General features: G+C 46.5%; 1 protein-coding gene across 1 annotated transcript in view; it reads left to right on the forward strand.

Annotated features, from left to right (window-relative positions):
* LOC138641610 (gastrula zinc finger protein XlCGF57.1-like) overlaps window positions 1-13,795 on the forward strand; it is a 57,868-nt gene that overhangs the window by 13,239 nt on the left and 30,834 nt on the right. Inside the window, exon 2 of the mRNA XM_069729126.1 lies at window positions 5,994-6,088. Coding sequence (XP_069585227.1) covers window positions 6,040-6,088 — 49 coding nt within the window. The 5' untranslated portion in view covers window positions 5,994-6,039. The remainder of the gene's footprint in view (window positions 1-5,993; window positions 6,089-13,795) is intronic.

Raw genomic sequence — 13,795 nt, forward strand, 5'->3', positions numbered from 1 at the left:
CCCACCACCCATTAGCCCACCCCATCACCACCCATTATCCCACCCCCCCACCCCATCACCACCCATTATCCCACCCCCCCACCCCATCACCACCCATTATCCCACCCCCCCACCCCATCACCACCCATTATCCCACCCCATCACCACCCATAATCCCACCCCATCACCACCCATAATCCCGCCCCATCACCACCCATAATCCCGCCCCATCACCACCCATAATTCCGCCCCATCGCAACCCATAATCCCGCCCCCCGGCCACATCAGCATTTATAATCCCGCCCCTCAGCTCCATCACCACCCATAATCCGGCCTCCCCACCCCATCAAAACCCATAATCCTGCCCTCCCACCCCATCACCACCCATAATCTTGCCCCCCCACCCCATCAAAACCCATAATCCCACCCCATCACCACCCATAATCCCGCCCTTCGCCCCATCACCACCCATAATCCCGCCCCATCACCACCCTAAATTTCGCCCCCCGCCCCATCAGCACCCATAATCCCGCCCCATGACCACCCATAATCCCGCCCCCTGGCCCCATCACCACCCATAATCTTGTCTCCCCCCGCCCCATCACCACCCATAATCCCGCCCCCCACCCCATTACCACCCATAATCCCGCCCTATCACCACCGATAATCTCGCCCCCTGGCCCCATCACCACCCATAATCCCGGCCCCATCACCACCCATAATCCCGGCCCCATCACCACCCATAATCTCGGCCCCATCACCACCCATAATCTCGGCCCCCGCACCCCATCACCACCCATAATCTTGCCCCCCCACCCCATCAAAACCCATAATCCCACCCCATTACCACCCATAATCCCGCTCCCCCGCGCCATCACCACCCATAATCCCGCCCCATCACCACCCTAAATTTCCACCCCCCCCCGCCCTATCAGCACCCATAATCCCGCCCCATCACCACCCATAATCCTGGCCCCATCACCACCTATAATCCCGGCCCCATCACCACCCATAATCTCGTCCCCCCCGCCCCATTACCACCCATAATCCCGCCCCATCACCACCCTAAATTTCGTCCCCCCCACCCCATCACCACCCATAATCCCGCCCCCTGGCCCCATCACCACCCATAATCCCGGCCCCATCACCACCCATAATCTCGTCCCCCCATCACATCACCACCCATAATCCCGCCTCCCCACCCTATCACTACCCATAATCCCGCCTCCCCACCCTATCACCACCCATAATCCCGCCTCCCCACCCTATCACCACCCATAATCCCGCCTCCCCACCCTATCACCACCCATAATCCCGCCTCCCCATCACCACCCATAATCCCGCGCCCCACCCCATCACCAACCATAATCCCGCCCCCCACCCCATCACCATGCATAATCCCGCCCCCCACCCCATCACCATGCATAATCCCGCCCCCACCCCATCACCATGCATAATCCCGCACCCTACCACATTACCACACATAATCCCGCCCCCCACCACATTACCACACATAATCCCACCCCCCACCACATTACCACTCATAATCCCGCCCCCACCACATTACCACACATAATCCTGCCCCCCACCCCATTACCACACACAATCCTGCCCCCCCACCACATTACCACACATAATCCCGTCCCCCACCACATCACACATAATCCCGTCCCCCACCACATTACCACACATAATCCCGCCCCCCACCACATCACCACACATAACGTGACCTGGAGGGGTATAATCTGGACTAGTCCAATTTGTACCCCGGGGTATAGTTTGGGCTAGGCCAGAATATACCTGGAGTATAAGTAAAGTAAATAAATGTGAGCGCGCTTTCCCCGGCGACACAGAACGCCAACAGCGCTGGAGCTCCACTACGTGCTGACCACCGGATCCCCTAAGCGCCTTAGTGCACTACTTATCCCAGGTCTATACACTGCATTTAGTGTTGGTGATAGCTTATATATTATCAGAGGGACTCCCCTACTGGCCATACGTATTATCCTAACATTCCAGATAAATTGAACTGTTCTGAAGAAGGTCCACCTGGGACCGAAAACGTTCAACAACAAACTGGTTCCGTGTCTGGATAAGAATAAACTGTATTTTCTGTTTTTCACAAACCTTTTGAGTGCCGGGTTATTCTTAGACATACCCGGGGCATAATCTGGCCTAGGTCACTTTAACCCCGGGTATATTCTGGGCAGGGGGGGTTAATCTGGCCTTTTACGCCTGGTTTTCCATGTGGCTGAAGGTCACAGATCCCAGTTAATATCCCTGCAGTAAAGGGTTTAGGTGTGTCAGGTCCAGTGTCAGGCTGAGTGTCAGTCTGGTGTGTGCTAGAGGGCAGAGCAGTCGGCTCTGTGCTCCCTCTACGTGAGGCAACACAGACAAGCGGAGCCAAGCAGCCAAGGCAGCTCAGGGGCCTGGCACCCACAGCGTACACAGCGGTGCAGTCGCCCACGGCAACTGGTATCGGAGGTGAACTGTCCTATGCCCGAAGGAGGACTAGCGAGTTTATCGGCTGCAAACTTGAGGGCATGGTTCCTGGCTGCAATCCTGAGGATACTGGGTACTATGTAGTGCTGTGAATTGGACATTAATGCTGTGAAGTAACCGCATTAAAGAGACTTTGTGTTGGAACTTTTTAGGTCACTTTCCTCATCACTGCACAGCGTGCTACCGTGGCACTATAAGTAATGCTCACATAATGCTGATTGAATCCCTGGTGTCCTGTAAAGAAACAAAAATGAAAAACAACCATATTCCTCACCTGCGAGGAAAAAAATAAAAGCACAAAAGCAAAAAATTCCTGGTCCTTGAAGTGTTAAATAGGCCCTGGACTATTCTCACATCAGATCTAGATCTGAAGGATCCTCTGACCACAGGATCCTCTTCTGGTTATCGCATAGCAATATCCACGTCTGACCTCCCGGCGTGGAGTCACATTACATGGAAGGAAACGCCGACGGAGTCACCAGATCCTGGTTTCTTTGATCCTGAGTAAAAAAACTTTCTAGATGCTTTTGGCACGGGGGTCCTCAGCCATGAATAAATTGACAACTGGGTGTTTACATTATACACTGCTCAAAAAAATAAAGGGAACACTAAAATCCCGCATCCTAGATATCACTGAATGAAATATTCCAGTTGTAAATCTTTATTCTTTACATAGTGAAATGTGTTAAGAGTAGTGATGAGCGAGTATACTCGTTGCTCGGGTTTTCCCCAGCACGCTCGGGTGGTCTCCGAGTATTTGTTAGCGTTCGGAGATTTAGTTTTCATCGCCGCAGCTGAATGATTTACAGCTACTAGCCAGGCTGAGTACATGTGGGGGTTGCCTGGTTGCTAGGGAATCCCCACATGTAATAAAGCTGTCTAGTAGCCATAAATCATGCAGCTGAGGGGATGAAAACTAAATCTCCGAACACTAACAAATAATCGGAGACCACCCGAGCGTGCTGGGAAAAACCAGAGAGTGTACTCGCTCATCACTAGTTAAGAACAATAAAACCTAACAATGAAAAGCATAAAACACGGCTAATATCCCACGGAGGTCTGGAGTTGGAATGATGCTCAAAATCAAAGTGGAAAATCAAGTTACAGGCTGATCCAACTTCAGTGGAAATGCCTCAATACAAGGAAATGATGCTCAGTAGTGTGTGTGGCCTCACGTTCCTGTATAACCTCCCTACAACTCCTGGGCATGCTCCTGATGAGGCGGCAGATGGTCTCCTGAGGGATCTCCTCCCAGACCTGGACTAAAGCATCCGCCAACTCCTGGACAGTCTGTGGTGCAACGTGACGTTGGTGGATGGAGCGAGACATGATGTCCCAGATGTGTTCAATCGAATCCAGGTCTGGGGAATGGGCGGGCCAGTCCATAGCTTCAATGCCTTCATCTTGCAGGAACTGCTGACACACTCCAGCCACATGAGGTCTGCATTAGGAGGAACCCAGGGCCAACTGCACCAGTATATGGTCTCACAAGGGGTCTGAGGATCTCATCTCGATACCTATTGGCAGTCAGGCTACCTCTGGCGAGCACATGGAGGGCTGTGCGGCCCTCCAAAGAAATGCCACCCCACTCCATTACTGACCCACTGCCAAACCGGTCATGCTGAAGGATGTTGCAGGCAGCAGATCGCTCTTCACAGCGTCTCCAGACTGTCACATCTGTCAAATGTGCTCAGTGTCAACCTGCTTTCATCTGTGAAGTGCACAGGGTGCCAGTGACGAATTTGCCAATCCTGGTGTTCTGTGGCAAATGCCAAGAGTCCTGCATGGTGTTAGGCTGTGAGCACAACCCCCATCTGTGGACGTCGGGCACTCAGAACATCCTCATGGAGTCGGTTTCTAACCGTGCAGAGCACATTTGTGGCCTGCTGGAGGTGTATTGGCCTGGTTCCTGGTAGCGCCTCCAGCTTCTGGACACTACGCTGACAGGCACAGCAAACCTTTTTGCCACAGCTCGCATTGATGTGCCATCCTGGATGAGCTGCACTACCTGAGCCACTTGTGTGGGTTGTAGAGTCCGTCTCATGCTACCACGAGTGTGAAAGCATAACTAAGGCTGCTTTGACACATCAGGCTTTTTGTTTCAGGCACAATACGGCACTTTTTGTAAAAAAAATGGATCCTTTTTTTTTTTTTACGCCGGATCCGTTTTTTTCCTATAGAGTTGTATCAGCACCGGATTGTGCCTGAACATGCGTTTCATCTGTTTTGTGCCGGATCCGTCCCTTCAGGCTTTTTTGCCGGACACAAAAAACGTTCACTGCAACGTTTTTTCTGTGCGGCGAAAGAGCCTGAAGGGACGTTTCCGGCAGTAAACGCATGTAACGGGTGTGTGAATTAACGTTTCCGGCTACCGAATCCGTTTTTTACACATTGAGCATGCCCAGAAGCTTTGTTTTCGATTCTGGTCTGTCTCTCTCTGATTCTGGTCTGTGTTTCTCTCCCTCTCTTTCCTTCTCTCTTTCTCTCTCTCTCTCCCCCAGAACCAGGAAGTAAAATAAAACATGCGCATTAGAAAAGCTAAAAAAAAACGGATCCGGCGCATCAGTTTTCCACACTTTACGCCGGATCCGTTTTTTACAAAAAGTGCCGGATTGTGCCTGAAACAAAAAACCTGATGTGTGAAAATAGCCTAACATTCAAAAGTGACCAAAACATCAGCCATAAAGCATTGGTACTGAGATGTGGTCTGTGGTCCCCACCTGCAGAACCGCTCCTTTATTGAGGGGGTCTTGATAATTGCCAATAATTTCCATCTGTTCCCTATTCCATTTGCACAACAGCATGTGAAATTGATTGTCAATCAGTGTTGTTCCTAAGTGGACAGTCTGATTTCACAGAAGTTTCATTTACTTGGAGTTAGATTCCGTTGTGTAATGTTCTTTTTTTGAGCAGTGTATATATGTCCCATTGAGCACGTGTTCTCTCTATATGGGGTTTACATTTAGTATGAGTCAGAAATAACGTATCAGCGAAAGGCAATGTGCTCAGTACAGAATTGAGAATAAGAATAAGTCAATAATCAACAATTAATATTTAACATGTGCCAGCGAGCGTGCAGCGTCTCGGGAAGATAGAACAGGCAATTTGCCGTACTCTCCCTCACTGCTGCCTGATAACAGAAGTGCCCATGGGTGCGGGTGGACCCCTGTAGAGCAGTGTATTTACTAAAGGGGCATGTCCATACACGGACCCTGTGAACTGATTGGACTGTGCAGAGACACCCTCTCCTGGTAACACCCAGCTGTCAATATATTCATACATTATCAGTAGGAATAACAGAGGAACGGTACAACGCCGAGATACAAAGCGAGATGCTCCAGAATCATATAATGGAGACTATGAGGATCTACTAGAGCCGTCGTGTCCGGAGAGCTGACGGCGCCTCTTTACTGATCTTCTCTGGTCATCTAGAACTTTCCACGTGACTTTTCTTTTGGTCTTTTTCTTGTGTTACTTTTCCTTATGTGATTTTTCCATTATTTCTTTCACAGATCTGATATCTGGGTGGAAAATTTGAAAATAAATACTACAGCCATAATGAAGATAGAAAAGCGTGATGAGTGGTGCACAGAGGACGATCCTACAGGTAACCACCCCGGTGGAGAGCCACCATTAACCCCTTCACGACCCTCGGTATTTTCATTTTTTTCGTTTTCATTTCTCGCTCCCCTCCTTCCCAGAGCCATAACTTTTTTTTATTTTTCCATCAATATAGCCATGTGAGGGCTTATTTTTTGCGAAATGAGTTGTACTTTTGAACGACACCATTGGTTTTACCATGTCGTGTACTAGAAAACGGGGAAAAATTCCAGGTGCGGTGAAATTGCAAAAAAAAAAGTGCAATCCCACACTTGTTTTTTTGTTTGGCTTTTTTGCTAGGTTCACTAAATGCTAAAACTGACCTGCCATTGTGATTCTCCAGGTCATTGCGAGTTCATAGACACCAAACATGTCTCTGTTCTTTTTTATCTAAGTGGTGAAAAAAATTCCAAACTTTGCTATTAAAAAAAAAAAATTGCGCCATTTTCCGATACCCATAGCGTCTCCATTTTTCATGATCTGAGGTCGGGTGAGGGCTTATTTTTTGCGTGCCGAGCTGACGTTTTTAATGATAGCATTTTGGTGCAGATACGTTCTTTTGATCGCCAGTTATTGCATTTTAATGCAATGTCGCGGCGACCAAAGAAAACATAATTCTGGCGTTTCAAACTTTTTCTCGCTACGCCATTTAGCGATCAGGTTCATAATTTTTTTTAATTGATAGATCGGGCGATTCTGAATGCCGCGATACCAATTATGTGTATATTTGATTTTTTTATTGTTTTATTTTGAATGGGGCAAAAGGGGGTGACTGAAACTTTTATATATATTTTTTTTCATATTTTTTAAAACATTTTTTTACCTTTGCCATGCTTCAATATCCTCCATGGGGGGTTAGAAGCAGGCACAGCACGATCGCCTCTGCTACATAGAGGTGATGCACAGATCACCTCTATGTAGTAGAATTGCTCCATTGCTATAAATGCCGACCACAGGGTGACGCTCACAGCAATTCGACATCAACAACCATAGAGGCCTCAAGGAGACCTCTGGTTGCCATGCCAACGCATCGCTGACCCCCCCGATCACGTGACTGGGGTCAACGACGAGCGCATTTCCAGCCGGATGTGCTGGTTAAATGCCGCTGTCAGCGTTTGACAGCTGCATTTAACTAGTTAATAGCGGCAGGCAGATCGCGATTCCACCTGCCGCTATTGTGGGCACATGTCAGCTGTACAAAACAGCTGATGTCCCGGCTTTTATGTGGACTCACCGCCTATATCAAAGCAGGGGATCTGACCTCGAACGTACTATCCCGTCCGAGGTCTGAAAAGGGTTAAAAAAAAAAGCAGAGACGAGTCACGTTCTCCTCATTCTCTGGACCGGACAGTTCTGGGACAGAGGTTTTATGTTTTGTGTTTTCTCAGCTATTGATTCCCCCGTTCACATAAATACAGGTGATATCTGGAGATAATGTGATAGCGCTATATGTGATAACACCGCTGTGCATCTATAATATGGGTGTAAGATACAGTGGGAACATGGAGGTGAAATAGGAGCAGGGTCCGGGCTTTACCTTAGAGAGGCGTAGCTAATCAAGTTCCTGGTCTTCATTGGAGCTCCTGATGGTGGAGTCATGCTTGAGCTGCTGATAGCGGCCGGGTATCACTCCAGGGCAGTCCCTGGTACTGCATCTGCTCACCCCAAGGGTCACACACACACACACTGACAGTCTCTGGCTCTGCTCAGACTACACCGGTTCTGGACACTCAGGAAGAACGACACTGACAAGGAGTCACTGACGGGACTGAATTTGGAGACTGGTATAGCTGTCCAGACTCATGGATCTCAGGAATAGGTTCAGGCCCTGGACACACACGGACTTTGGAGTAGGTTCTGGCACTGACCACACACCGACCAGGGGAGCAGGTTCAGGACCTGGCCACACACAGACCAGTGGAGCATGTTGAGGAACTGACTGCAGAAGGATTAAGGGAGCAGGTTGAGGCACTGGACGCACAAGGACCAGGGTTTCAGGTTCACGCACTGGCCTCAGTACGTTGATGGGAAGCCGCTTCATGGCTCTTGCTGCACAAGGACCAGGGGTTCGAGTTCAGGCACTGACCGCAAACCTACAAGGGGAGCAGGTTCAGGCACTGGCTGCACAAGAACCAGGGTTTTCAGGTTCAGGCACTGGCCAAACATGAATTAGGGAAAACATGTTTAGGAACTAGCAACACATGGACCAGGGAAGCAGGTTCGGCCAGGTTTGGGTTCAGGGCTCAGCCACACAAGGACCAGGGGACATAACACATTTCTACATCTCGGTCGTTAAGTGGACAATCCCAGTAAGCGCATTGGTAAGATCATGGGTGATACAAGGGAAAGCTGCTGCCATGAGTCGGCGGAAATCCTTTGTGTCTACAAGCTTAAAAAGGCAACATTTCCATGGCAAGCAGCCTGAAAATGTGCACTTTTAGCGTTTGGGCCCATAGGTGGGGGGCTGAGAATTTTCTTTTTCGTTTCAATGCCTGGGGTAGGGACAGTTGAATGCTGTGCTTGGACAACGATTTTATAACACCCGATAATGGTGCCTCAGAATGTGCAATAATGCGTAGGGTGGGAGGCATCTGTAACACTGTCATGGACAGGGGATTGGCCATCACCTAGAATAGGGGAAGAGGCACCAATTGTAGACCCAATCGTTCGTCCCACCGAGTCAGGTGCTTAGATGATGTGTACCTGATCATGCAGGTGGTGGTTAGGCTCTTAGTGGTCAGGCCCTTGCTCATTTTGGCCTTGCACAGGTTTTAAATTATCCTTTTTTTGTCTTAGAACTCTCTGTAAAAGAGAACCAGACTGGGGATCTTCTAATTCTTTTAAGAAGTTCCCGAGTGTCGGCGGAATAATTTCCCACCTTCTCCCCCTGGTCATCCTACTGCCTATTCCTGACTGTTTCGTTACTGCCGATCTGTCCCCTTCAGTTCTGCTGGCCTTGCCCTGCATGCCAGCTTCCCAGGTTGGGTCAGTGACTTTGTCATCCACCACCTCGTCTTCCACCGCCGTGCCCTGCCCTGGTCCTCCTGAATTCGTAACTTAGCAACAACCTTACTTATCGGCAACTGTGTCTTATCATCATGTACTGTTCCTCCCTAGACAAAATTTGCCATTCCCCACCATCATGGTCTTGTGGCCTTGGCTGCTCTAAGTTTTGTGCATCATTAAACAGCATGTCCTCCTGTCTCTCTCGGAGCATGCCGGGTGAGAAGCCACAATCAAGAAATGATGATGTAATTGCTCCTTGGCGTGTCCTAGTGTGTGATCACACGTCTCCTGGGACTCGACATGGTGGGAGGAAGGAGGATCAGGGTGAGGATTAAGTGATCCAGACTCTAGTGTGGTGAGACTGGACCGTGTGGAAGACTGGGTGGAGCTGGCAAGCATGCTGGAAGCATTATCTGGTATCCAACCGACCACTTGTTCACATTGGTGTGGCTACATAAGTGGTGTCTCTTGCCTCCCTGCAAAGTGGGACAGGAACTTATGTGTCGTGGATGGGCATGTTGCTTGTGTTCCTTACCCACGTCCTCGCCGTCTATGTGCACCATCATCTTCACTTCCCGTCCCTTACCGCACACCTTATGCATTTTTTAATTGCTAGGTCTCTGGAAACCAAGTTTCCTTAATTAATTGAAACTACATTTTAATCAAATAAAATTTGGTCACCTGTACCAGGCAAAGAGTTTTTTTTTTTTTAATTTCAAACCACTGTAACTTCACATAAAGCAGATTAAACTGTATGGATGACAATAGTCAAGTTTTGAAACAAAACATGTGAACTGTAGCAGGCCAAGAGGTTTTTAAAAATGTACTTCCCTTTATCCCCTACCATTTCTTATGCAAAATTTCAATAAAAATATTTAAAAAGAAAAATGTTAAACCACCGCAATTTTACACAAAGCTCATTAAACTATATAGAAGGCAATGCAGTCAATATACAGGTGACAGTTCACACCTCTGTACATATCACACTCCGCTGACAATCTGGACATCTGTTGGGCAGGGGGCATTTAATCACCTGACCCTTCAGTTCTCCAGGGGAGTCTGGAAATCACTTTCTTGTCTCCAATTGTCTGAAATGTTGTCTATTTTGGACATAAGATCTTTCTCACCTGATGTCATTGAAGTTGTAGGGCCAGTAGTGGGACAGTATTGATCAGTGTGGAATAAATGGTGTTAGGTCGCTTCTGTGTAATGACTGTATTGGGCTCACCTGTTGAGGTGGAATCCTTGCGCTATACAGAGGATATAAAAAGTCTTCACACCCCTATTAAAATGACAGGAAAAAAATCCGACTAAGAAAGTGACTGGGCCAATCCAGAACTTCCGTCTTCTTCTGGTGAAGCCTTTCTTATGGTGATTTGGAGGTCGCTTAGGGTCCTTGTTGTGCTGAAAGGTGGAATTCCTCTACGTCTTCAGCTTCTTAGCCCAGGCCTGAAGGTTTGGATGTAAACTTAACTGATATTTGGTATTGTTCCTAATTCCCTCCTATACATGTACAAAAAATAAAAGACTTGAAGCTCTCACATTTGTGGCGACACATAGCACTGACTACCAGGCTATTACATCTATCTGTAATAAAAATTTACCAATATTGTATGAAGATGAAACATTGGCTAACGTACCGTCTTCAGGAGCCAGACATTCTGCTCATTAGGAGATACGTTATCTCCAGGTTTATTCAGTTGTCCCTCTCCCGCTCACAAATCCTGGTTACCTTTCATAGGTAACTTTAGATGTGGCTCATCCAAATGTGCAATATGCAAACTTCTGGTCAGACTCAGTCTTTCATCTTACAACTAGAGAATGATTCCTTCATCAAATGTATCATCACACAAGTGGTTTACTTAGCTGAAAGGGTCCATTGTCCCTCACGAGGAGGTCATTGAAGAAAAGCGCTTCTCTAATGTGAATCACACTGGATCCTAAAAGGTGAAACCAGATTTCCCAAAGGGTTAAATTATAAACCGGATCTGCTATATTTACATTGACAAGCATCGATTTCCATCCACACATAAACAAAAAAACTCTTTTTATAATTTTTCTTCCTTATTTTTTCTTTTTCCTTTAGTTTTTGCCCTGCTCCTAAGCATCCACCCTTGCATATCTTCTGCTTATTATTATTTTTACAAAGGTATTACATCTAATGATTTATTATACCTGACTGATTTATAGCAAGACCCTTTCAATCATGAAATAAACTTGCTACAGCAGGTGAGACACAATCCTCCCGAATATAATCTGGTGACTTTCATACATTGCGGCACTGCTGTTTCTATGTACTTAGTGAATATTGCCATCAATTCTAATATGGTTTATGACCAATGCCACTAATAGTGCCATAATCATTAATATACACTGGGGTAAAAAGTATTTAGTCAGCCACCAATTGTGCATGTTTTCCCCCCTTATAAAGATGAGAGAGGCCTGTAATTTACATCATAGGTAGACCACAACTATGAGAGTCAAAATGAGAAAACAAATCCAGAAAATCACCTTGTCTGATTTGGCAAGATTTATTTAGCAAATTATGGTGGAAGATAAGTATTTGGTCACCTAAAAACATGCAAGATTTCTGTCTCTCACAGACCTGTAACTTCTTCTTTAAGAGGCTCCTCTGTCCTCCACTCATTATCTATAGTAATGGCACCTGTGTGACCTTGTTATCAGTATAAAAGACACCTGTCCACAACCTCAGAGAAACAGTCACACTCCAAACTCCACTATGGTGAAGACCAAAGAGCTGTCGAAGGACACCAGAAATAAAATTGTAGCCCTGCACCAGGCTGAGAAGACTGAATCTGCAATAGGCAAGCAGCTTGGTGTGATGAAATCAACTGTGGGAGCAATAATAAGAAAATGGAAGACATACAAGACCACTGATAATCTCCCTCGATCTGCAGCTCCACACAAGATCTCACCCCGTGGGGTCAAAATGATCACAAGAATGGTGAGCAAAAATCCCAGAACCACACGTGGGGACCTAGTGAATGACCTGCACATAACTGGGACCATCGTAACAAAGGCTACCATCACTAACACACTACACCGCCAGGGACTCAGATCCTGCAGTGCCTGACGTGTCCCCCTGTTTTAGCCAACACATGTCCGGGCCCTTATGAAGTTTGCTAGAGAGTATTTGGATTATCCAGAAGAGTATTGGAAGAATGTTATAAGGTCTGATGAAACCAAAGTAGAACTGTTTGGTAGAAATAAAACTCGTTGTGTTTGGAGGAGACAGAATGCTGAGTTGCATCCAAAGAACACCATACCTACTGTGAAGCATGGGGGTGGCAACATCATGCTTTGGGGCTGTTTCTCTGCAAAGGGACCAGAACGACTGATCCGTGTACATGAAAGAATGAATGGGGCCAGGTATCGTGAGATTTTGACTGCAATCCTCCTTCCATCTGCAAGGGCATTGAAGATGAAACATGGATGGGTCTTTCAGCATGATAATGATCCCAATCACTCCGCCAGGGCAACGAAGGAGTGGCTTCGTAAGAAGCATATGAAGGTCCTGGAGTGGCCTAGCCAGTCTCCAGATCTCAACCCCATAGAAAACCTTTGGAGGGATTTGAAAGTCTGTGTTGCCCATCGACGGACCCAAAACATCACTGCTCTAGAGGAGATCTGCATGGAGGATTGGGCCAACATACCAACAACAGTGTGTGGCAACCTTGTGAAGACTTACAGAAAACGTCTGACCTCTATCATTGAAAACAAAGGATATAGAACAAAATATTGAGATGAACTTTTGTTAATGACCAAATACTTATTTTCCACCAAAATTTGCAAAATAAATCTTCCCAAATCACAAGGTGATTTTCTGGATTTGTTTTCTCACTGTGACTCTCACAGTTGTGGTCTATCTATGATGTCAGTTACAGGCCTCTCATCTTTATAAGTGGGAGAACTTGCACAATTGGTGGCTGACTAAATATTTTTTTCCCCTCTGTACATAAAATGTTACCACTAGCTTCTCTCCTAATGAGATTTGTCTCTTTGGTTCGTGTTAATCATTAGGGGATGGTTACTGGACAGCCCCTTCTTTTTGACACAAATAAAAGCCCTGTTCAGACAATACCCAAACATCGTGATTTTATTTTTACCTGATGATATATGGGTTTTGTTGTAAATACAGTTTCTTGAGATATTTTCTACATTTTTCCATTGGGGCCATATTGTTACCAATTCAGTTATGAACATTATGCACTTCACAGACATTTTTGCACCGCATGTACTGTTTGGATATAGTATCCTACGTGCATTGTCCACACCCACCCCCTTTTCTCTGTTCCATGGAATTTTCTCCTCTGAGTATCGCCCTATATACAGACTGATTGAAATACAATTTGGAAGACAACATTATTATTATTATACATTTTTATAGCGCCATTTATTCCATGGCGCTTTACATGTGAGCATATGTCTAATTGCACCACATGTTCTATTTGTCCTTTCCTTTTCCTGTTTGCTATATATGCATCTCATTCGGACACCTTTATTGTCAGGACTAAGAGTGCTATAGCTTGAAACGTATAACCCGTGTACTTTTATACTATCCCCCTTCTTATGTCTACCTCTCCTTCTCTCTTCAATTTTGATATTTGTTTTCTTAATTTTTAAAATTTCCTAATTTTTAAAATTTCCAATTAAGTCATGTTTTAATTGCACTATAACAAGCGGATGC

This window comes from Ranitomeya imitator, chromosome 6 (assembly GCF_032444005.1).
Source record: "Ranitomeya imitator isolate aRanImi1 chromosome 6, aRanImi1.pri, whole genome shotgun sequence".
Lineage (NCBI taxonomy): Eukaryota > Metazoa > Chordata > Amphibia > Anura > Dendrobatidae > Ranitomeya > Ranitomeya imitator.